Source organism: Lissotriton vulgaris, chromosome 10 (genome assembly GCF_964263255.1).
Source record: "Lissotriton vulgaris chromosome 10, aLisVul1.2, whole genome shotgun sequence".
NCBI classification, from domain to species: domain Eukaryota; kingdom Metazoa; phylum Chordata; class Amphibia; order Caudata; family Salamandridae; genus Lissotriton; species Lissotriton vulgaris.
The window spans coordinates 981,492,161-981,517,667 of NC_141698.1; the positions used below are offsets into that span (position 1 = coordinate 981,492,161).

At 42.5% G+C, this 25,507-nt stretch overlaps 1 protein-coding gene across 1 annotated transcript in view; it reads left to right on the forward strand.

Moving 5' to 3' along the window:
- The window catches only part of THSD7A (thrombospondin type 1 domain containing 7A), a 959,544-nt gene that overhangs the window by 334,916 nt on the left and 599,121 nt on the right, over positions 1-25,507 (forward strand). The window contains exon 2 of the mRNA XM_086941983.1: positions 4,721-5,552. Within this exon, the coding sequence (XP_086798109.1) occupies positions 4,721-5,552 (832 nt within the window). The remainder of the gene's footprint in view (positions 1-4,720; positions 5,553-25,507) is intronic.

Below are 25,507 nucleotides of genomic sequence, written 5' to 3' on the forward strand. Positions count from 1 at the left end.
TTTATCATTACCATTCCAAAGATATGAAACATGATTTAGCTACTCCACTCCAATAAGGAATTACTACTAAAAAGTGTTTTAAGGTATTCCCAATGCTAGCCTAGGAGAGGAGTAGGCCTCACAGTGGTGAAAAACAAATATAGATGTTCGTCACTACCATGACAAGTAAATCTTAAAAGTAAATGTCCTACCTTTTAGTTACACATGCGTCTGCCAATAGGGCTACCTAGGGCGATCTATGTGTAATAAAAGGAGATTGTAAGGCTTGGCAAGTGGGTTTAAATTCCAAGTTGAAGTGGCAGTACACTGCACAGACAGACCTTGCAATTGCAGGCCTGATACAGGTTTGAAAGGCTCCTTCTGTGGGTGGCACGAACAGTGCTGCAGGCCCACTAGTAGCATTTAGGTCACAGGCCCTGAGTTTATGGTATAAATGTAAATGTACATGTATTTATACAGCGCAAATCACTGACCGAGGTCGGTATCTAAGCGCTTGCTTAAGGAACCCGTCCTGGTATTCCCCTGTGAGATAACCCCGGCAGGGTATCCACAAGGTGAAAGGCAGGCATCCCGCCACGAGGGGCTGTTGTGGAGATTAAGCAAGCTATTGCCCAGAGTCGCAGAGTGTGAACCCGTGAGTCAAGAAAGCACCGGAGCGAGAATTATCGAGTCCGTGGAATTTTTGAGCCCAAGACCCGCCGAGGCGGGGAATTGAACCCTGGTCCAGGGCCAATCTCAGCTTCCGGATCTGCCGCCTCTAACCCCTGAGCCACACTTCTCCTTGTACAGTATACCACTGTACAAGGGACTTACAGGTAAGCTAAATATGCTGATGAGGTATATACCAATGTCACCATGTTTTAAGGGGAGAAGCATGTGCACTTTAGCACTGGTCAGCAGTGGTAAAGTGCTCAGAGCCCTAAGGCCAACAAAAAGTTGGGGGAAAATCCAGTACTGGTATAGCACATGAATCACCCCCGAAGGGGTATCTCGGCCCGTTGGGAAGATTAAGCGAGCTATTGCCCAGAGTTGTATGGTGCTGGACAGACCCCTGCTGCGTGAGCCAGGGATCGAACTGTGATCCCCAGCATCCAGCATCAGTCGCCCTGGCCGCGGTGCCACACCTCTTCCCCATCCTTCATCCTTAGGTGGAAGACCATCTAAGGGTGACAGGTCTAACAATTCTGGTTTTTGCAGCATTCAGAAGGTTCCATGTGGGGCGAAACATGTTGTCTGGAAATTGAAAGGAATGTTTTATCAATGTTTTCTTCGCCTTGAAAAGATCAATACATACATACAAATCAGACTAACAGCAAGACCTCTAGAAAATATGATTCCTTTGATAGACTAATTTTAGCCTAATAAGCATTGAAAGTGTATGTGCTATGCTGAGTGAACACAAAATTGTTCGATACATGGAATTATTCTGATAGATTGTGCCACTGTCCTTAGTAGCTGGCCCTAAATGATTGTGCTAGAATTACTTACTTTCTACGAGCTCCAAAATAGAGTGGAGATAAATATAACAATGTTAAGTACTTCTGTACATTGTTGGCATGGTATCCAACTCACTGATGCCCACCACAAGAGTTGTACTGGGCCTCTAGCTGCCGTCTACCACCTCCACCTACGTTTTGCTGCCCCTACAATGTATATAAAGTGTCTAAAATATGTTCCAAGACAACTGGCTGCTTCAGGGTCTGTCCTCCCCCAAAGAAATATACCTGACCACACGCACACACACCGTCCCTCTGCCATACTGCCCTAAAAGTACATATATCTGCCCAGTGTCTGGCCTTCTTACCCTACCTCAGGTACCTACCCTCTCACACATTATGGAAAGTTGGGAACCTGGCACAATCAATTTATGCCTATATTGTGAGCAAATTTCTAACTTTTCCGATTTTTTTAACGCATCTCAGAAACACTCAAGGAAATCTGTTAGTCACAAAAGTCTGAGTACTCGACTGCAACACATTCACACATGAGGAATTCACACAAGTGGAAAACTCTGCATGAGGAAATGTAACACAAATCTGTAATATTCAATGTAATTTTTTTTTCTCTTTAGAAAATTGTTTTCTGCGTAGAATTCATGCTTCCATCACACCCCTATTGAAATTGGGGTGCTCACTTCTCATTTCCACGGTGGAAATTCATTAACTCCTGCCATTGACATTAGAATACGTGAAAACCCAGAAACATGTTCCCACATATTCACCTTGTTTTGTTAAGAAGCCCGCCTAAAAATCCCTACGAACCTGCCCCAACATGAAAACTGTAGAAGAGGCAATTCAAGTGCTAGGTAGTGTTTGTGCATTCATATGTGAACTTTTCAATCTTGTTGCTTAGTATATGCCTACTGTGCACCACTGAAGCTTGAGAAAATATTTTTTTATACAAATGGGGGATATATTGACACATCGTATCTAAATTATTCACCACGTGAGTGCGTTCTAAATTTACAATTTTTCTAAATGTAAGATTTATTGAGAAATCCTCCTGGAGGTACTGCATCAGAAAGATATGTGGCCTGCTATAAAATGCTTGAAGTAAAGGCAATTGTTTGTGAAACCACCCAGGGCCTGGAACAGATGCAGTTGTTCAATTATGTATACCTTGCTCTGTGGTGCTCTGGAAGTTGCATCACTAGTGTTTATTTCTAGTTGGTCAAATTGAACTCTCGTTTATAGTCCGGAAGGGAATTGCCGACCTCCTGCTTAAAGATGTACATTTAGGGGGAGGCTGTGATTTCATGTGATATGTATATCAAGGGGGAGGTGTAAGAGGGGGGGTTTGCTAACAGTGCCTTTGAGTGGTGAGCTTGTATTGCTCTGAAGTGATGAGCTTGCCTTGCTTTTGAGTGGCGAGCTTGTAGTGCTTTTGAGTGAGTACAGTTTGATTAATAACCAGAGCAGAAAGAATCTAGGGGCATATGTAGGTAGGCGTTTGCGAATCGCAAACGGCGATTTGGTATGTAGGTGCCACATCCCAAAATAAGGAATCGCTAAAATTGCGATTCCTTATTTTGCTCAAGCATTTAAGGAATCGCAGTTTTGCGATTCCTTAAATGCTATTTAGGGGTGCCTTAGAAATTGCGATTTGGGCTTAAGGTATCGCAAAATACCACCTACTCCAAGTAGATGGTATTTTGCGATTTCCTTTCAAAATTATTATTTTTTTTTAATTCAAAGTGCCATGTGGCGCACAGACATGCCCTTAGGGCATGTCTGTGCGCCACATGTACTAACAGGCACATTCCAGGGGTGCAACAGGTGTCCTTTGGAGACCCTTGCACCCTTGGAATTGCGATTCTCAAATTGCGATTTTCTCATAGAAAATCGCAATTTGAGAATGCATCCCCATTCATTCCTATGGGCCTCTTGGCCCATTGGAATGAATGGGACACTCATTCCTTATTTGCGATTTGCAATTTGCTAATCGCAATTAAGGAATTTTTGAGATTCGCAAAAAAATTGCGAATTTTTACCTACATTCCATTTTGCAATTCTCAAATAGCGATTCCTTAAAAATCGCTATTTAAGAATCGCAAAATGTGAATTACCTACATATGCCCCCTAATATATTCAAAAGAGTCCAGAAGTGTTCTTCCGAGAATTCTTCTTCCTTTCTTTATTTGTTTCAGAATATTCAGAGGTTTTCAATCCAGACCATCAACATTGTAATACGTAATTGGTGAGATAAACTTCTAGCCAACACGTGTTTTGTCTATATGGAATTATCTACCGACTTCTTCAGGGCAGAACATTTATCTTGTATTCCTGTTATCAAATTGATTGAGGCAGGGGGCTCAAGATCCAATTGTGATCCCAAAGATGTAATTTCCTGATTCCAAGTAAAGTTCAGGTAAATTGTGTGATGAGACCACGACGTGTGGGAATCACATAGTAACACAAGTAGAAGGTACGTTATTAGTATTTGGATGTTGCATTATATGAAGGCGTAATCCAGACACGCGGCTCCTGTCCTGAGAGGAGAGTGCACCTGGCAGTCGGATGGCGTGTCGCGAGACACCATTCAATCAACAGGAGCACTCTTCTCTCAGGACAGGAGCCCCGTGTCTGTATCTATAAGGCAACATCCAAATACTAATTATGTACCCTCTACTTGTTCTACTATGTGATTCTCACACGTCCTGGTCTCATCACTCAATTTACCTAGACTTTACCTGGACTTGCCCTGAAGAAGTCTGTGCATAATTCCATACAGACGAAACACGTGTTGGCTAGAAATTTGTCTCACCAATTATGTATTACAATGTTGATAGTCTGGCTTGAAAACCTGTGAAAATTGTGACACGAATAAAGAACGGAAGAAGAATTCTATGAAGAACACTCGTGGACTCTTTTGAATATATTAGATTCTTTCTGCTCAGGTTATTGAACAAACTGTACTAATTTACTGAATGGGCTGGACTCTTTTCAGTATATTAGATTCTTTCTGCTCAGGTTATTGATCGAACTGTACTAATTTACTGAGTGGTCGTCTTTGCCCACTCAGCTGATGACGGTGGGTGGCCGTCATTTAATACCTTCGAGCATTCTTACTGGTGCACACTTACTTCATATTACTTAGCACAGTTATTACCCTTCCAGTCTTCTCAGTGTATCTGCTTCTGAGTGAGGGCTTGTACTGCTTTTAAGTGATGAGCTTATATTGCTTTTGAGTAATGAACTTATATTGCCTTTCTGTTTTATAGGTCAATGGGGCAGGTGTATGGGTGATGAATGTGGACCTGGTGGTATCCAAACAAGGGCCGTCTGGTGCGCGCATGTCGAAGGATGGACAACACTCCACACAAACTGCAAACAGACAGACAGACCAGACAACCAGCAGAGCTGCTTCCGAGTCTGCGACTGGCACAAAGAGCTGTATGACTGGCAGTTGGGTAGCTGGAACGAGTGCCAGCCTGTCCTTTCCAAGAGCATGGAGAAACCCGCAGAGTGTACCAAAGGAGACGAAGGGATCCAAACCAGAGACGTCACATGCCTCTTGAAATCCAATGGCGCTGCCGCGGAGGACGCCATTTGCGAATATTTTGAACCCAAGCCCCGCCTGGAGCAAGGGTGCCTTATCCCTTGTCCGCATGACTGTATCGTGTCCGAGTTCTCTCCCTGGTCCGACTGCTCGAAGACCTGTGGCAGCGGCCTACAGCACAGGACACGACATGTAGCCGCCGCGGCTCGCTTTGGCGGTTCTGTCTGTCCCAACTTGACAGAATTTCAGATCTGCCAATCAAGCCCCTGTGACGGGGAGGAAACAATGTACAGTTTACACGTGGGCCATTGGAGTCAATGCACGATGCCCCATTCAAGGCACATAAGGCAGGCACGAAAACGAGGCAAGAACAAAGAAAGGCGGAAGGACAGAGAGAAGGTTGTGAAGGACCCTGAAGCAAGAGAATTTATTAAGAATAAGAGGAACCGGAACAGGCAGAACAGGCAAGAAAACAAGTACTGGGACATACAGATTGGATATCAGACAAGGCTGGTTACATGCACGCACAGGAACGGGACCACCGCTGCACTCAGGTAAGCACATTTATTTAATTCATATTTAATTGGCTTTGTGCTTTCTTTTATCGAATGGTTGAACTGTTCTATTTTCATTTATGAACTGCCCTAGTGCACAGTTCATGAAAACGTGCCCACTAACTCGGCATGATGCCTTCATCTTATCATTTTATCTTATTTTTAGATCCTCAGGACAGCGTGTTAGCTCTTGAGGTCATGAAAGGCAATGTCTTCCTTTTAGATTTATAATATCTTGCGGAAAGCTCTTTCCTACATGCAAAATCTCCCAGCAGTGTGTTCTATTGAACAGTAGTTAGTCCCAGTTCACACAACGTATTAATTATTGATCAGCATTTTCTTTACGTTGAAAGTTATAGAAATGCAAAGCAAGCGTTATAAAGGCGCTTACAATTCTGTATTTCTGCAGCATATCCTATAGAGAACTGTATTGTAAATACGATTAAAAAAGCAGTGTGATAAAAAAAGCATTGCCAAAGAAGGTTAATACAGAATGGGTTTTAGGAATAGAAGAAAACTGCAATTTATTCTCTAGCATTTGTAAAATTGCGTAATATTGAACATCTTCCAGAAACATCACCTGCATTTGTCAGTCTTATCATTGAAGGAATATATAGCCACAACAAAGGTACAAGAGTGAGCTCAAGAACAGATTCCAAGATAGCCAGAAGTGGTTTAGTAGCCAAAGATCTCTCTGTTGTGTTTTGTCCTTTCTTTTGCTGCTATGTGCACATATCTATGCTTTGACGTCTTTACAACATCTTTTTACTACATTCCTTAAATGGGTTTCGGAAATAACCATGTTTGCTTGGGGTTCCCCATATTTTTTGCCTTCCTTCTTGCTAACTGTAGGACTCTGCACACTTTACCTCTACTAAACAGGAGGTAAAGGGCTTGTGCTCTCCACCTTATAAATAAATAAATAAATACCTAAACATGTTGGAATTGGCATACCCCTAACTGGCCCAATTAATTTACTTTTCAGTCCCTAGTATATGGTACTACATGTACCAGGGGCTCAATATTAAAATGGTCCTGCAGGGCTGCAGCACTCTTTGTGCCACCTAGTAGCACTGTAAAACACATCTCAGACCAGCATTTTCAGCCTTGGTGTTCAGTTTTAAGCTGCCATTTCAACCTGTCAAACCATACTTCTTGCCAGGCCTACACCTTCTTTTTTAATACTTAAGGCAGCCCCTCCCATAAGATAACATTTCCTTACACTATTAAATTTAATGTGTTTTCAGTTCTTGGAGTAGCTAGAAAATTGGCCCATGGCTCATTTTAATGGTAATTTAAACTTAAGGGTCAAGTCAGATTTCATATTACTATCTTGGAAATTACACTCTTAGAAAGCTGCCATTTTCTGCCTGAAACGAAAAGGTTTTCCTGACCCCTGATGGTTCCTTTGTGATGACACATCTATTGCTTCCAGATAGGAGACAAAGGCCTCTGTGTGTGGGATGACAGGCTGGCCTGGGGAATGTGGGCTGTGCCCATACCCTTCCTGAGGTTCAAAGGATGCCTACTTTCTCACTGGCAGCTGGAGCCTTACCTAGGTATGCCACCACATTGATTCCCAAGTCAGGCTGGCACGAACCAATTTGGATTAGAGGAACTTATCAGAATGGCTGTAGGGGGTGGACAAAGGATTTAGCATAACACTGAACCCAATGGACCGCTACTCAGAATACTCCTTAACCTGTGAAGATCATAAGACCGACAGCACTGCTGTCTGAAACTTGAAGGAAGACAGAACATGCCATGAACCCAGAACCTCAGAATTGACTCCAAGAGTCAGTTGTGCGACCTGTTTGAGCTACACTGACAAAACAAGCCACCAGAGCCCTTTTTCTTGCAGCTGTCCAGCTGACCAGTACCTACTGGGCCTGTTCTGGACCCCTGCTGCTGGCCTCTGGTAGAGTGAGGCCTGCCTGTCAGGTGGCGCCCCTATTCACTGGACTGCTGGCTGGTGTTAAAGTGTACTTCTCTGGTCCCCCAAAACTGAAAAGAAGTAGAACTTAGAAACTTTTTGCCTACTTTCTGCCTGGAGAATTGACAGAGACTAGGATCCAAGATCTGTCTTTCATAAAAGACTTTAAGTCCGAATGAAGAGGGCGTCATCAAGACCGATGCCGAGCAGCATAAAGGCATTCCTTGGCATACTATGTGTTCTTCTCCCGCTCTTGCACCTTAGTCCACAACCACACCTGGACCCTCTCTTCAGCAACTCACTGTCATCATGCCCTACTTTGGATCCAGCTAGTAACTTGCCCTGTCGACAACTCATGAACTACTACTTTTTGTCCTCAAAATTTTCTAAGTCAGAGGGTAAACTTTCCATCAGGTTGAATTTGGTCCCTGTGCTCAACATACGCTCCATTATGGTCGGCCTTAACTTTTGAGTTTGACCCAGTCTAGCAAGACCAGATAAACATGGTTAGCATTTTGTGCTTTTGGCACTATTTTTTATTCAAACATTAAAAATTCTTATACTTATTGGATTTTCATCATTTTTGTTTAATTTTATTTATTAATTTTATTTTTCTGAATTGGTTTGTAATTTTTCTTATGTTATGTTTTCACTTTAATACTGTTTGAGTACTTCATAAGTACACATAACCTCTAAGTTAAGTCTGACTTCTTTGTGCCAAGCTACTAGAGTGTTAAGTATGGATTTATTTAGTGACTTTAGTAGGGTACTCTGACAAGGATTGTGATTATTATTTGACTAATATCAATATCAACGAATACCCCAATTTTGTACATCGGGCTATAACCTGCACTACCTGATATCAATAAAGATGGACAGAATTTCTGTTTGTATTTGTAAAGGCCCATCTAGGCCTTTGAATGATCTATGCTGTGGCTTACAAAACTTGCCAGTACCTCTGCTACACCGTTGAAGAACCCTAGCCCCTGCCATTCTATGCCTCTAACCTCTAATAATAGGGTCAAGGAGAGCTTATAAATTCTGCAACATAAGGAATAAAGATTCTAAAATGGTTCTCTATTTGAGGCTGTCTTATTGGGTTTTCTTACCTAATGTGATGCTGTTCACTAAATGGCCTCTTTTACTTTTCCTGCAGTTTACGGTGAGAGATAGGGCAACTAGAGGTTAGTAAGTTCAAAGTATATCCTATATAAAGTTGAAAGCATATACTTCCTTGCAGTTTTTTCAAGGAGTAAAATTAAGCAAAAAGGATAGCCTAGCAGTGCCTCTACCAACCATTTAAAATCTGTAATTGCTTATAGAAGCATTGTAAGAACATGAATAAATAATTTTTTTTGGGGGGGAGGGCCTCAAAGAATAGTCTCATCCATTGTCATAGTAAATCCTCAAATTCACTAAATTAACCTGAGCTTGGCACCCTGGTAACTATGGTACAATACAAAAAGGTTTATCAGAGGGTAAGGTGTAAAGTGTTTACACAATACCAAAACAGTAATAAAGTCAAAGTGCAAAACAACTAAAACCAAATTAGGAAAATAGAGTAAAATGAATAAACAAAAGTACACCAAAGTGACATACATTTTAAAAGTTTTAGTAGTGCCAAAAAGCACAAAGTACCAAAGATAATCTGGTAGACCGGGACCTAGTTGCAATTTGAGGTTAACCTCCATTGAATGTGGGTCAGATACACATACCAGGTTCATCCTGGTCAAAGAGACTCACAGGGTGTCAGGCAGAGGCCAACAAAAGGGTCCAGTCTAGCTCCAAGTGCCACTGGTCAGATGTTTACTTCCAGTAAAAGGCCTCCTGCAGCTTGCTGTCTTCGTGTTGCCACATAGGTTAGCCAACTGGTCCTTGGAGTCCACTTCTTTGTTCCGGGTACAAGAGGGAAGAGGTGCATTGCATCAGGGCTCCTCTCAGGTCACAGACAGCAGGTCCAGTTCCCTTGTGATCTTTCACAGGTTTAGAAAGTGTTCTGAAGTGGGTTACTGGAGGTGCCACATTCATACCTGGGTTCAGATTTGGTGTGGGGTAACTTCTAGGTATGCCAAAACCATAACAGTGGTGGTCAACCCTTCCCACTTTTTCAGTAGTTCCAGTTTACCTCACTTAACCTCTTTGCTGCTGCTTAAATTCCCCATGGTGCTAAGGAATTTGACGCATGCGTGGGTTGGACGGCTCCCGGCTGTTCTCCGCACACGCCCACCATGACGTCAGACGGCCGGGGGCCGTCCGACGCATGGAAGAGCTTAAACTAATCAATCAATCAGGCATTGTGAAGTGCGGTTACTCACCCGTTGGGTCTCAGGGCACTGAGGAGGCCGGAAGGGGGGCAGCAGATCAGACTAAGTACTGAGTTCATCCGAAGTGCCAGGTCTGGAGGTCCTTCCTGAATTGCATCATTTATGTGGTTTCCTTGGGTGGATGGGCAGGCTGTTCCATGTCTTGGAGGTGAAGCAGGAGAAGGACATTCCTCTGGTTCTAGTCTTGCAGATTCTTGGGCTGGTAGCCAGGGAAAGCTGGGCAGAGCATAGGTATCTGTTGGGTAGATAGAATGTGAGGCGGTGATCCAGGTGCGCAGGTTCGGCATTGTGAAGGGCCTTATATGTATGAGTGAGGAGTTTGAAGGTTATTCTTCTTTCGACTGGGAGACAGTGGCGGTCACAGAGGTGTTGAGTGATGTGGCTGTGATGGGGGATGCTGAGGATTAGTCTTGCTGTGGCATTCCTGACATTCTGTAGTCTTCTGAGGAGTTTCTGGGTAAGACCGGTGTAGAGTGCATTGCCATAGTCCAGTCTGTGCTGATAAGGGCATGGGTGACTGTTTTCCTTTATTTGGTAGGGATCTATCTGAAGGTCTGTTGAAGCAGGCGGAGTATGTTGAAGCAGGCCAAGGAGACGGTGTGTATCTGGTGGTCCATTCTGAGCGAGGAGTACAGCACAATGCTGAGAGGTACGGTAGGAGTCTAATTCATTGTGTTCTACAGGTGAGGAAGGAGCGGATCCAGTTGAGGACCTTGTCTTGTATACCAGTGTCATGGAGTCCTGTGGCTAGGGTGCGATGGGAGATGGTGTCAAAAGCCACCAACAGGTCAAGTAGGATGAGGGCAGTGGTTTTCCTGGTCAAGGAGGGAGCAGAAGTCAACGGTGGCTGCGAGGTGGAGTGTCTCGGAGCTATGATTGTTTCAGAATCCAGATTGGGAGATGTCCTGGACATGGTTTGTTTCAATGAGGTTGGCGAGCTAGGTGTTGATGGCTTTTTTGATGACTTTGGCTGAGAAGATGAGCAGGGAGATGGGCCTGAAGTTCTTGAGGTCTGTCGGGTCCACATGGGGTTTCTTCAGGAAAGGGTAATCTCTGCGTCTTTCCATTTATCGGGGAAGGTGGTGGTCTCGAGGGAGCGGTTGATGGTTCGGCATAGTTTGGGAGTGATATCTGAGGCCGCTCTGTGGAAGATGCTGTGCAGTCAGTGGTCCGAAGGTGTCCCATAGTGGATGCTTTCATAGACTTTAAGGTGAGTGGGGAACATCTGTGCAGAGTCAGTCAGGGGGATCAGAGTCAGTTGGAAAACATCCCTGAAATATCACGTGTCATGGCATTTTCAAGATGGCAAAATTCTTGAGCCACACTAAACATGGGATCTGAGGTCTGGTGGTGTGGGAGTATACTATGATATCCTAGTGTCTGCCTACATTTCACAAATAAAATCCTCCAGTTTGAAGTAGACACTGTACCCACAGCAAACCAAGAGACAGAAGTTCAGTAGAGCAAAATCAGAGCATTCCAGCAGATTTTGCACTGATACAGCGGTAGGCCTTAAGCCATGTGTGCAATGCCACTTTAGCGGATGGCTCAACCGGTTGCGCAGTTCACCAATCTATTTACCTTTTAGGCCTTGGGTACATTTTGTACCAAATACTAGGGACTAATAGGCAAGTTAAATATACAAATTCGGAGTATGACAAATTAACTATGTTAAAGGAGGAGCACAGGAGCTGTGCTACTAATTAACAGGAATAAAGAGTTCCAAGACCACCAACTTTTTAGAGCCAAGCAAAAAAGAGAAAAATCCAGGGTGACCATTCAGGAAAGGCAGATTTTATCCAGTTGTGTGAAGTTGAGTTACGTTACCTGTACTTATTTTGTGAAGCTTCTTTTCAAACATCAGAAGATTCATGAACTTCATGTACATTTTAGTACTTGAAAAGAAAAAACCTGTAACTAGTTTAGTTGCAGTTCTGCAAAGTTCACAAACGTCATAACTGCAAAAGATGTGAACTGGCAATGTGTAATCCTACATAGATATAAATGGAGCATGTAGATTTGTGTTGGAAAAAAAGTTGGAAACACAAATGTAAGATGCAGAAACACTTTTTGAAAACTTTCTATAATTTTATATAAGTAAGTACGCCCTTAGAAAAGTCCTTTCAATTTGTGTATATTGCATAGCTTTTCCAAAAGAAACACATTTCTGTACCATCCTAGTATGTAGAAATGTGACTAGTATTTAGATGCTTTTTAAAAAGCAGTAGAAATGTTCAACGTATTTTTGGTTCAGCCAAAGCTTCAAAAACTATAATTTCAAAATTATGTTTATAGACAAATGCAACCATGCGGTCACACCGTGCAGAAGGGTGTGAACTTGGCACATCTTAGTCCGAAAATATTCATTTCAGACACCCTTTATATGTGTAAGTGAGAAAACAATATTCATATTTCTGCAAGACAGACTCTCAATCTATTTCCATTAGCAAATAGAGGAAGTGTAGTTCATGCATTTAAAAGTAATTTACATCCTTATTTGTTATTCAGTCACATATCAAGACTCGTTAAATATCAGCAGGTCAAACCTGACGAAATTTAACAATGGAAAAGCATACGGTATTTATTGAATCATGTGGATTACAGCGTGTTAAACAACAAAATCCGCATGTTATTCCCCATAAACTCATACCCCATGGAATTGTTATTTACCAGGGGAGCTAATCAGAGCCCCACTAGTCATCAGGGCCTTAGTGTGATTTGAGACTGGTTTCCTTATCCCAAAAAGTATCCCAAGCACACGTTTTGAAGTTTTCAGGACGTTCATCTTTCAACAGAAATTCACCAGTTGACTCTAAACCCATACTCCGTGGCTTGTGCCCTAATTGGAAAACTTTTCCCTGTGGGAAAACGTCGGTTTTCTTTCATTAAATATGCGATTGGTCCATGCTCTGTTTGCATTGTAGACACACATTTCCATTTTTTGTAAGATTACGTTTCTGTGGGTTTTGAGGATGAGAATTCATGGAAAATGAGTATGAAACTCACAAACTTGTGTATTGTGGGTATTATATAAACATCTTATAACAGCTCCCATTTTAGATCTACAAAATATTACAGCTTGCTTGACTAATAGCAACACAGATTCGTGTAATAACTCATCATGCTTCAGATGAAGCATAACAGCTGATAAATTGCTGATGCCAGTGTCATGGTGTATGTGGTACCTTCACATATTTTTTTGTATTTTTAAAATTGTTCAGTTTCTCTTTAAAATTGAATTTGTATTCGTTAGGTGGGAAGTAAGGAGGAACAAAATGTTTCTTTGCAGCTACCTAAAACGTACGTCTGCCAACCCTATTCGTTCTTTGCTACCGCCCGTGCCCAATAAAAGTGCCTCTTTTATCACGGATGTTTTCATTTAATTTGTTGGTTTTCTCATTCTTTGTCTACTAAGGTCCTAATGTGTAGGTTGACCTTGTGTTTCGTCAGTATGTTTGCTGCCTTCTAGAGGAAACCTATGATTACAGGTTCTCTTATTTTACACCCAGTGGGATTGATGCTTCCATGCAGTTCACCCTTGCCATAGGGATCCAATGACGGTCATTCACTCACCTTAATTTCACTTTGGCTGGTGCTTGCTTCTTCACACGTTGTCAGTCACCCTGTTAGCCTGATTAAATAACATGCCCTCGTGCTGTGGAATGAGGTTAATTGAGGTGTTGTCAGCTATTTCAAAATATACAAAAGTTAATGTCTGGTAATCAGGAAGTGCCAGTTACAGTATTAGTGAATTTTCATTTCAAAGTCAACATGGCCACCAGCTTTGATTTTTATGTCTTCACTGTAACCACTCTGAGGCTATGGACTCCTCTTCCAGTCGACTGATATTCATTCATTCAACCACAGTACTGCTACATGTGCAACACATCATTAAAAAATAAATCCATCAATCTTCTATCTTAACTTTGACTTTTTCCATCAAAAATATTTTATTTCCACACAGAGACTGCCCTTTAATGTAAATTGATACTTGTATAGCGCACTACTCGCCCGCAAGGGTCTCAAGGCGCTTGTACGAATACCGCTGTGGAACCCGTCCTGGCTTTCCCGGTGAGGCGTCCACTCCTGGGCACCCCCAAGGTGGAGGCCAGGCATCCTTAGCGTTGTGGGGGCCGTTGTGGAGATTAAGCAAGTTATTGCCCAGAGTTGCAGAGTGGGACTCCATGATTGTAATAGGCACTGAGGAAAGAATTATCAGGTCTGTGGAATTTTGAGCCCAAGCCCCACCAAGGTGGGGAATTGAACCCTGGTCCCGGGCTAGACCTCTGCATCAGGGTCTGCTGCTCTAACCATTGAGCCACACTTCTTTACATTCTCCATTGTCTATATATATGCTGCAGTAATATACTTTGTTTAGCCCTGTGTACTGACTTCTCTCTTCACCAAACTATTTACCTAAAGGTCAACTTTTTTCCATCTTTAACAAAGTGTGATTATCAAACCCCAGATCAGCAGAAAAGGGTCTTCCCAGCATGTTAGATACTGTCAATCAAAGCTCTAATTTATGGACTCTCTATCAAACCTCAACGTTACTGGGACATGGTCAATTATTGTTGTGGGTTGCACATAGAAATATCATCTTAAAAGGATGAATGGATAAATAAAGTAGCAACACTTCCTTTTGCAAAACCATTTTCTAAAAAATTATTTCTGGAGATGTGTAATACTGATCGGAGAGAATGTCATGTTTGCAATTCCCAAAGATATCACAGCACACATTTTTCCATAAAGGATTTGATACATACATTCCAAAGTTATTCCCCACGTGGACCAAGCCAGGCGAGAGAAAAGAAATGGTAGTGTTCTGTCAATAAGATGACAAGTTTTATCAGCTGCAAATTGTCGCTCATCCAGAGGAGCGTTGCCCCCCACTAGCCCCACAAGCAGCAGCATAGCAGATACACGTTCCGCAACTTTACACATTTTAAATTAAAATGGTTCCCCTGTATCACCATTTGTGAACCTTCAAAAAGTGAGGAGGGTCACAACACTCTCCTGGCATCTGTCTGGGCGTGGCCAATTAAGGCAATTGGCAGGATGAGCTGGCCATGTGACCTAATTGAATTACGCATGTCAGGCTGACAGGTATCTTGTCTGTGACAAGGCTGCCATTCTCACCTCCGGCTGCAGCAAGTTGCAATGTGTCAGGGAGCCGGAGGAATTACAGATGCATCCCCCAGCCCTCTGTTAGAGTGCTGTGTTCGGAGTAAGCCTGGGCAAAGCACTACGCTATGCTCATGTATTTTGCGAAGTCTGAGCTACTTCACACTACGCGAATTGCACATAGCACAGTGCAAACATGCGTAGCCTAGCATAACATGGTACAGCGGTCATTTTTTGCTTGCTAGCAGTCCTCAACGTCAAGTTGGCGACTGCTAGCAAGCAAAATGACATGATAGCGAGCGTGGAAAATAAACCTCCCGTCGAGCTTCTCAACGCGGGGAGATCAGGTTTCTTATTGCGAGTGGTCACGTATGCTCAGGACCGCTCGCAATGAGAAACTACCAGTCCGCGTTGAGAAAGCTGCCGCTCGAGTAGAAATGTGAAGTGCACTTTGCGTAGCTATGCATAGCGCTACTTCGCAAACTACGCCCAGGGTTAGTTCGCGGCTCCTGCGAAATCTGGTTCTGCTTTCATGTTGTTTACTATCAAAACCAGTACGAGATCAGTAGCTGGATTGAATGCTTGATGTAGTGAACAGACCCACGGTCCAGCATTCACTAAGAAAGGCTGGCTGTGCAGGGCGGGAGGATTACAGACATGTTTTTCTGCTTGACAACTTCCAGGCATTTCTGGACATAGACTGTACAATTGGTGGGGCAGGTGAAAGGCAAAAAATTTCATACTTCTTCTGCAGATCTAAATTCGGCTACCAGGTAAGGGTGATCACAAATTGTTTTTAGGAAACCATATCCCAGCTGTTCTGACTCTTGCAGTGCCACCTTGCTGCTAAGAGTCTATTCCAACTGTATATTCACATCTGAGTTGGAGTTATAAGGTTTTTTAGGGCTATTATTATTTACTATTATTGCTTGCTCTTTATTGTTCAGTCTCTGATATGCAACAGATAGGGACAATCTATTTTTGATAATATTAACACACAAAAGAGAGGGCCTGAGGAGGTTTAAAGACCTGCAGGGACTGGCTCCCCTCAACAAGAGGTAACAAAACACAACAAAGCCCCTGAGTCTAGATAGAAATGTAAAGAAAAAGAGTGCTGGAGTATCCCTTTTACAGGACAATTTCCCTCACCCACCCGTAGGTGGCATACTTCATAATAGATAAACCTCCTCGCATTGTGAACCTGGTCGCAATGTGGGCTACAATCTTCTCTCTAAGAGGGAGGAGCTCAGGAATGTTTTTGGGTGTTTTAAAAGAAGTCGCCTAAAACCAACCAACAGATAAGCAGGGTGAGGTGAGGAAGAAAAAGAAAGAAAGGTGTGTGGGGGATAAAACTAACTCTAGGGTAAGCCACATTTTTTTATTGGAGTGTCCATAGGTTAGGGCTAAAAACAGAAGCTATGATAGGAGGGGATTCAATCTTCCATAGATAAGTGGTGGTAAACATGTTTCTGCCTAATACCTTCCGTATAGGTTTGTCAGTTTTCATCGGGACCAAAGTGAAAAAGTAAAAAAGTAGGTTGGTATGCGTGCATTGCAACAATTAATTATCCAAAAAAGTAACATACTAAACCAATGGTTGGAGTGAATCGTCACTCTGACTGGTCTCCACTGGTAGTGAAGTTTACTTGCAAAGAGCTAAGATGTCAAAAGACACACATCAATTAAGTCATTGAGGCACTCAAAAATTCTAAAAAGAAATTGAAAGGGAACAATTAGAACCATTAGGTGTAGTGGACAGCAAATTGAGGATATCAGGTTGTTAGCCAACATCTCATTAAGCTGATCATGTAGAAATTGTTTTTATTGCTTATAAGCAATGTCACATAATACCACCTCAACCTCGGGGCAAACTTGAGGGTGCATTTATGTCCTATAAGTGAAGGCACAAGTGAGCAATTACTTGTAAATTCAACCTTTATGTAAAATGAACAAAGTGCAAACAGCTGACTCCCAAAAGTAAACAAAAATGTGAAGTGATCTAAATTGTTGGAGTACCATGTTTGATCTAGTCTGAATTAATGTAGCATCATATTTATATAGAGTAGGCTCAGAATTGGCCAGGCAATGAAGAGATATTGATAATAACCTTCAAAGTAAACATCATGTAACTAAATGGCATAATCAGGAGGGAAACTCAGAAGGAAACAAGCATTGGCATATCCAATAGGTCTCACCTTTGGGACCTTTTAGATGTTTAGCTAGATCTATTGGCAATGCCAATGTCTTAAAGTTATGTTGCAGAAAAGTGTGGCTGCTGACTAGCATATCGAAAAAATGTAATAAATAAAAATATGTTGGTTCCTCTGGTCCACTTCGTAAATGGAGACCATGACATTGTCCTTCTGGCATCTTCTTATATTACAGTACACTGGTGTACATTAGTGTAAAAATTGGTGTGCAACAGCAAAATGAAATATTGTCTGTTGAAGCACTCCATTACATTGGATTGTGGCTGTTCTTGCCCTACTCATCCAGTTCTGCAGCCAGTGCCCATAATTTTAGTCGTCCTCATTGTTTGTTTATTTATTTAATTTATGTATTTGGTTGTGAGAGTTTATTTGTCTGAATTAAATCACCAGATTTCTCGGACGACCTTGGATTTTCCAATCACTAGATCCTTCCAATTTCTTGTGGCATGTGACCATTGGGTATTTAACCATTCTTGAATCAGCCTCATGTGTTTCCTTGTGTTTGGAAGGACGTCAATAATGTATACTAACACCCCCCATAGTTTCATTACCCTTCCTGTCAGGGCTTGAGAGGTCTGGTAGAGCAAATTTGGTTTAGCATTGCTTGTACACTCTGAAGTGAGGTGTGCCACTGCCATAGGTGTGTTCAGGTCAACCCCAGAAAGGTGGAATGTGAGATTATTTTCCCCAATTCACTGAAAGCTCCTTTGTGTATTAAAGTACCAGCATTACCAGGTCGTTTTGGCATTGTTTAACTGTGGCCGGCTTGATTAGCCATTTGTGTAAGTTAGAGTAGACGTGGGTGGCGGATCTTTTCAGGTTTGTAACCACGACTGCTAGTGCACACATCCATGGAAAAATAAATAAATCACACATGTACACTAGTGTGTGCGTGTGTGCATGTGGAGAGGGTGAATGGGGGGTCTTTAGCAATGTGGGAACAGTGAAGGGTGTAAGACTCAGACATGAATTTGGGGAGCGTGGATGAGCTAGAAAGAGCAACAAAACATGGAGGTGAGAGAGCAATTGAGGATTTAGACATTTAAAAGGACAAGCACACAAGATCGAAAGGAAAAACATATTTACTCCTGCAGAATGCTGAAAGAAAAATAAATAAAGTTTCCTTTAAAGCAGTGTCCTGCATCCATTCCAAAACATTGTAGGACTGCTGTAGTTCATGGGAGGGACAAACAAAACCAAAGAAAGAAAAGCCAACGATTTAGAAGGACAGCAAGAGAAACAGTGAGAGAAAGAAAAAGGAGCGAGAGAGAAAGCGAGAGGTCAAAGCAAGGAGGTGACAAGATGGATGGCAAAGGAGAGTGTGGCTATCCTGACGGCAACAAAGATCAGAGAGAGCAAACGAGTGTGTGAGAAGGAGAGGGCATTCGCTCAAAACTTGTTTATGATCTCATCTAATTACATTAACAAGGAACCACATTTCCATCTCCGATACCCTTAATTTTATTTATTTGCAATAAATGCAGCGACACTTGTATCCCGGCTCTTGCCAATGAAGCAAACAAAGTAAATTGGAATGGTAGAAGGGTGGGGGAGGGCTACCAGCAACTTCAAAAGAAGGAATGAATATCACAGGGAGAAAGCAGATGCCATCGGAATGTGACACAGGCCCTGGTGGTTTGTAGGAGCAGGAGGTGACCAGACGGCCTTAGGCCTCGGCAGACAAGGGAATTTCTGCAGCTGAGACACAGGGAAGCCCCTGGAGAAAGCCCGCCAAGCCTAGGTACACCTGAGTTGTAGCTCTGACTGCCGTAGTTCATGAGGTGTTGTGACGAGGGATATGCCGAGTGGCTCTCGTGGTCGAACACACCACTGACTATGCTGCGGGGCAAAGTCAGCTGCAGCGCCGCTCAGTTACATTGAGGCTGCATCGGAGAAGAGTCCACTCACCGGCACCGGTGCCATTCCTATGGGTCGCCAAGTTTTTCCAGCTACCTCAGGCCCAGACGTCGGCTCACTTTTGAGTCCCCGGGAGGCGCTGTCTGATGGAAGGTCAGATGAGGTGGCTGGGTCGTGTGCTGTGGATGCACTTAAACATAGACGCTAATATACCGGAGAAATTTATTGTGCTACATAGATTGTGTGCTGACGAATCCCTACGGCGCTTTCTTTTTTGCTGGATAAAGTCGCTACCGGATGCCAATGGCAAATATGTTTGTGAAATACTTTGGAATTCTAAGCAGAATGAAAAGTACGCGGAAACTTTGGAAGCAAATGAGGCAAGCCCAGGAGTGTTGCATGCGTACATGCGCGCGCAGTCTGCTCTTTTTGGAAGCACATACTCGTGCTTGTGGTGCAACCCTGCTCGCTCCCGCAAGGTGGATGCCGCCACAAGCAGGAGTATGTGCTTCCAAAAAGAGCAGAGCGGCTGCTAAAGGTCCTCTTATGCAGCGCTTGCACTCTGCGTAGGCGAGACCTAAAAAGGGAGTAGCCCAATAGTGTGGGGTAAGCAAGCATGAACATCATGGAGACTAAATGTTTCTTACAACAAGGCTCGCTCGTCTTGATATATAGACAAAGACCAAATATGTGTGCCAATTACGCCCAGACCTAGAAAAATATCAACATTGACAAAAGCTGGCAAATCACTCAGCGTAAAACAAGGGCAGGCAACTATACATATACACAATCAGCATACTGAAGCTAAAGGTAGATACCCCAGGGAAATATGCCAAAAATTATTGGTAAGTAACAGTGCCCGCATATAAAACTGCAAATCAAGGTCAAGGGCGGCTTATATCGACTGCCTCTAATGTCCCAAAAATCAGGAAGTGCATTCTAATACTGCCAACAATGAAAAACTAAAGGAACACAAGAAACATGGACCTCCAGACAAGCAGTGCCATAGGCACTTGTTTGCACCAATGACACATGCCAGGTCAGTACTTCCGCAAACTAACTGCCAGTGTGACGAGGTTTACCCACCACGCCTATACAGTGGACCAATAACTATACAGAGATCCAAAGACCTAGAACGGTTGACAGACCTTGTAGTGTATGCACTTTCACGGAAGGGGGTGATGGCATCGGGCAAAGGGCCTCAGGGGCTACGTGGTGTAAAAAAAAACTGCTGTTATATGCTCAATCTAAAAACCGTAAGCATGGAATGAAATAAAGGAATTACATGTATGACATTTCAATGATTTTGGTGATGTATCCCTGGCAGAGTGAGCGGCTTGCAAGATAACTATAGGGCATGTTTAGCATATATGCATGGTTGGGTACATCTCACGATTACGCGATGGTAGTTGGTGTCATAAAATATGAAAGAATATGAAAGAAACATATGAAAGAAACATAGCGTGACAATTGTTGGAGACAGATGGCCCCTTTGAGACACAACTCGACCTGAAAATATATGCAGGTGATGTCTTAACAAGAGTTACATGTATGCTAGCCATATCATCATGTAAACAAAAGCACACTTGAATGGTTTACGATGATTTTGATTGCGTCAGATTCTTATCTCGTTTTATCAGATTTTATCATTTATAAGAATCTTTGGTCGACTGGATCTTTTATCTGCTGAGAAGTGTAAAGGGGAGAAAATCACCACCATCAGTAGACACTAATCAATTCAGACTCGGAAAGATCACTTGACTGTGACTTAAAATTTAAGGGTTTTATGACAAAGCCAAAAATAACTGAACATACAAGCACCTCATAACGAAGTTGAAGAAATACATGGGCACTAAAAAAAAATTCATTCTATGGACCAAACTAATTTGGTGCAATGTGAAAAGAATAAACAATTCTAGGAAAATTAAACAAGCAACAATTGCTCCAATATCTAAATTAGTCCTCATCAGTTTTACAGAAAGGAAAAATAATTGGTTGATTCTGTCCCTACTCTAGCGCTAAGGTGACATACCTACTTAGCATTTACCAGGCAAGATTGAGAAAAGATGTCAGCTCGTGAAGATTTCACGTTGGAAAGGGTCAGAGGCCAAAAGCTAAGTCTTCATTCTAAGAATCAATCCCTTCTCTTACCCTCCTAACAGCTCTCTTCTCTCATCTGCTCTTCCCTCCCAACTGCCCTCATCTGCCCTTCCTTCTGCTCTGCTTCCCTAGGGCACTGCTCCTAATACAAAATGATCAACTAAAAGAACACGCCCGAAGCACCTCCTTAGGATGGACATCTTCGGCCGGTGATTTTCCACATCTTGCACTTCACTCAAGAATGGTTGAGTTGTCCTTGGGTCCCAGGCTTCTCCAGCGAGCTCCCAATTATCCGAATTCCAATGTAACATTGTAACAGGTCTCCTCCATACCTAACTCCTAAAACAAAGAGCATCAGTCTAACTAACGAGGAAAATGCCTTTGCACCTGCAACGGAAAGCATGTGATCGAATTAACCTTGCACGTACAAATCTACTATCCTCAACAAAGAGCCTTCCCAAGGAAAATACATTTCAGGCCTACTCGATTTAGCTAACATAAGAAATCACGAACAGGACTTTCATGACAAAAAGTGAATATTCACTTCAGGCATTTACACATCCAAGCCTACACGAAATTAATAAACGTTGCATTTATAAGCATTACATTTCTTCACCTTAAGGCACATTTAATCATCTCTATGTGTGCAAACTTTTATAAAGCACATTTAAATCCAACGCTTTACATTACACACCACACAAACTGATTCGTTAGGCACTTACAATAGGCAGTTACATTTAAATGTCGTTTTATCCTTTCTACTAACATAAACTAATTTTCTAGCATGACACATACATTGGTCATTATTACGACCACATTTCCTAATGATTAATACTTAATTCAACACAGGATTACATATGGGTGCAGACTACCAGTGATTATGATGCACCCCTACAAATTTTAGAATCATGACGCTCTGTCAGTTTCGAAATTGAGAACATTGAGATCTCAATTACCACTTTTTGATTAAAACACTGATGAATAATACACATATAAGATCATCAAGAAAACTCAGGTTGTACTTGTGTATGACCTGTTGACGACGTGATATGTAACTCTGCCCTGGCGAAATGTGCAGCGAATGTCTTATCAATACTGGCATTGTCACAGGCAGTGTACTAGATATAAATTGATAGAATAGCCCATACATAGCCTATGATGGTGTCAGACTGAACCAAGGGATGTCATCATTGAGACTTTGCATAGCACTGTGTAATCAGAAAACCCAGCGATCTTCAATCTTGAAAAGTTATTGGGTTATGTTCAGAGTTTGAGGAATTACTGGTTTGTCTAACATCACCCACTGCTATTCTTCTGCATCGTGCCCTTTCTCAAAATAATGTGCAGTCAGTTTAGGGGCTTGTTTTTTGCAACGGATTGTGCTTTTGTGTTCCATAATCCATGTCTTGATTTTGCGAGTAGTCATGCATGTGATCAGGTAGATTAAGCTGTCGGAGTTACAATTTGTGTGATGTCTGAATTCCCATAGTGTATCTATATCTATATCAACATGTGGAGACTGGGATGTCTGGGGACATACAATGCACAGACCACATGGAAAATGGCGTTTGATAGTTGGAAGACCCCATAGCATTTCTTGTTTGCTCTTTTTTTTCAGATTGATATAGCACAAACTTGTCCCGAAGGTATTGGAGCACTTTACATGAGCACCGGTTACGTTACGCAAGAACACATTCTTTTTTTGGTAGGCACAGGGAATTTAAGTGATTTGCCTAGAATCACAGGATGAGGAGTCGACCCAGAGGCTCAAACTTTGGTTTCCTGCTCCAAAGTCGGCAGTCTAGCCGTCAGACCACATCCTTTCCCCACTCTTTTCTGATTCACGTGGTCTGATATGTACCAGTTTGTCACAGAGATTAATACTCCATTTGAAGGCAAACATAGATTTATAGAAGGTTAATGTTTCCTTATTCAAAATATTTCAATTTTTGTTAATGCATTTTTGAGTGAGGCTCGACTTACTGCTGAAGGTGTTCACACATACCAATCTGTCTGTGGGTTCATTGGCTGGAAAAGCTTCCAGGAGGGGACACGGATTATTGTTTCCAGCTCTTTTGACTGATCTACGTACCTATTATTGGCCTTGATTACTAGTGATTTCTTCAACTGACCTGCTCTGGCAATAATTTGTGCTGCCTGGGTCTGAGGGTGATCCCTTTCCACTATCCCCTGTGTTTTGGGGTGGGTGCAGGAGGCAAGCTTTTTTGAAGATGGAGGGAGAATGTGTTCACCCGAGCAGCATGGGTGGAAAACTAATCATAAGTGCCAAATTTTGGATTTTACTGTAGGCCTCCATGCAGAGACCTTCTCCCAAATTCACACTTGGGCACCACACTTTTGGAGACATTTCCTGTCATCAGTATAACCGAATGTTGCCATTGGAGACTCATCATCCCAGCCATCGACATAAAGCACATATACAATATTGAAACAGTATACCCCATAATTTGAGATCCAACGGCTGCCTTATGCTGTATAAAATGTACTGTACTGCTATAAATTAAATCCTCTTCATACAAAACTCAAGCATAGGTGACCACGATGCAGCGTGCAACTTCACCTGTTCCAAGGTGTTAAGACCCAAAAAAAGTTCATGGAGGGAGTTTGCAAATTCTGACCTGACTTGTCTGACTCTAATGACAGAGCAGAAAGAATGAAGCTTTTCTCCCGGTTCTCATGTTTTTCCCATTTGCTCAGAGACATTCTCCTAGAAAAGACTCCTCCCAAATCACCCTTATAAGATTTTAACTACAGCAACCTCATTACCATCTTTTACCACCCACCACTTTCAAATCTCCCTAGCCGCCACTGGTCAGAACCTACCATTTTGTAAGGTGTGGTGAATGACAGAGTTTCAAAGATAGATTTCAGCATTTATTTTTCATTTTGTTTCCAAAAACCTCATTATTAAAGACTGTTCACTTGAAGCAGTTAAATCAAAGTCTCAAAACCTTTGTTACGGAACTACAAATCCATTGAGAAAGGGAATGGCAAAGCCAATAGGTGATTTCTACAGCATACTTTTAATATTCTTGCTTATTTCCATTCTTGATGGAAATTTCTAGACTTATACATTATATAATTCCCCTCATGAAGCTAGACAGTAGGGTCTCACATGACTCCTTAATATATCCAATGCTCCTTAGGATTTACGTGAATCTCCTGTCCCAGTTGATAGACGTGTATGGATGTTTGTTTGAGTTATACAGATGATCCACGACTAATTTTGCATTTCCCTCAGAATGCTCCTGCTTTCAAAACCAACCAGACAGAATACCATTCTGCTACCCACTGAAGGATGAGCAGCATTTTTCTGAAAGCGAATGGTAAGAAGCTCAACGTTGTCTTCATTTGGAAGAAGACATTTCTCTTGCAGGACATCTGGCCCTCCTTGTTTAATTTCCATCTTGTCTGGGTAATCAATGGCCCAGACTAACCTGGACTAGTCCTTTGACTGGTCAAGGCCTTCACGGACCCAGCTCCAGCAACTTGCACCCTGGCTTCCTCTCCTGCACACATTTTATCTTGTCCCTGTGCCTCTGTCATCGGCCTTGCCTTTCATAGGCTTCTGCCTGTTGCCTTTCCTGCCTCTTTTGCCTCTCTTGACTTTTGTCTATCTTGTTGCCTTCTGCTCTCTTTTAACCCTCTCTCTCACCCTTCTATGGCCTCTTGCTCTCTTCTCACACTCTCTTTCCCCCTGTTGCGACCTCCTTCTTTTTTGACATTTTGGCATTTTTGCCTCTTTTGCTTCTCATGTCTTTTGCCTTTCTTGTTGCTGTCTGCTCTTTCTTTAGACACGCTCTCTCACCCTACCAATGCTTTTGCTCTCTGTTGCCTTTTGCCTCTGTTGCCATTGACTTTTCTGTTGCATTTGCCTTTCTTGTTGTCTTCTGCACTCTTTTTTCACATTCTCTCTCTAACCTTCTGTAGCCTTTCATGTTTTCTTACACTCTTGCCAAGCCTGTTTTACGCTCCTTTGTCTTTGGTATTTTGTTCTTTCACAAACTTTATTTTGTTCCTCTTCACTCTTTTCTTGCACTTTCTTTGGTTTGGCTTTTTTGCGTTTTTCTCTTTTATTCCTCTTTTGATAATTTTTCACACTTTTTCACTCTTTTGAGTTGATTTTGGCACTCTTTCCTCCCCCACCTCTTCCCCCCTGCTACTTACCTGTTCCCTAGTGCTGACGCTCCTTTCCGCACGCTACCCTAGCACCACCCACCACCCACCTCCCCTTGAATTCTTCCCCTCTTCCAGGGATTTCTTAATGGTGGTAGCAGCACAGACAAGCCATTAAACTAGTGGCCAGGCCTCTAACTATCCGGGACCAGTCTTCCTTCTATTAAGGTCGTCCCGAAACTGACTCCAGGGCTTTCTAGCTCCAATCTC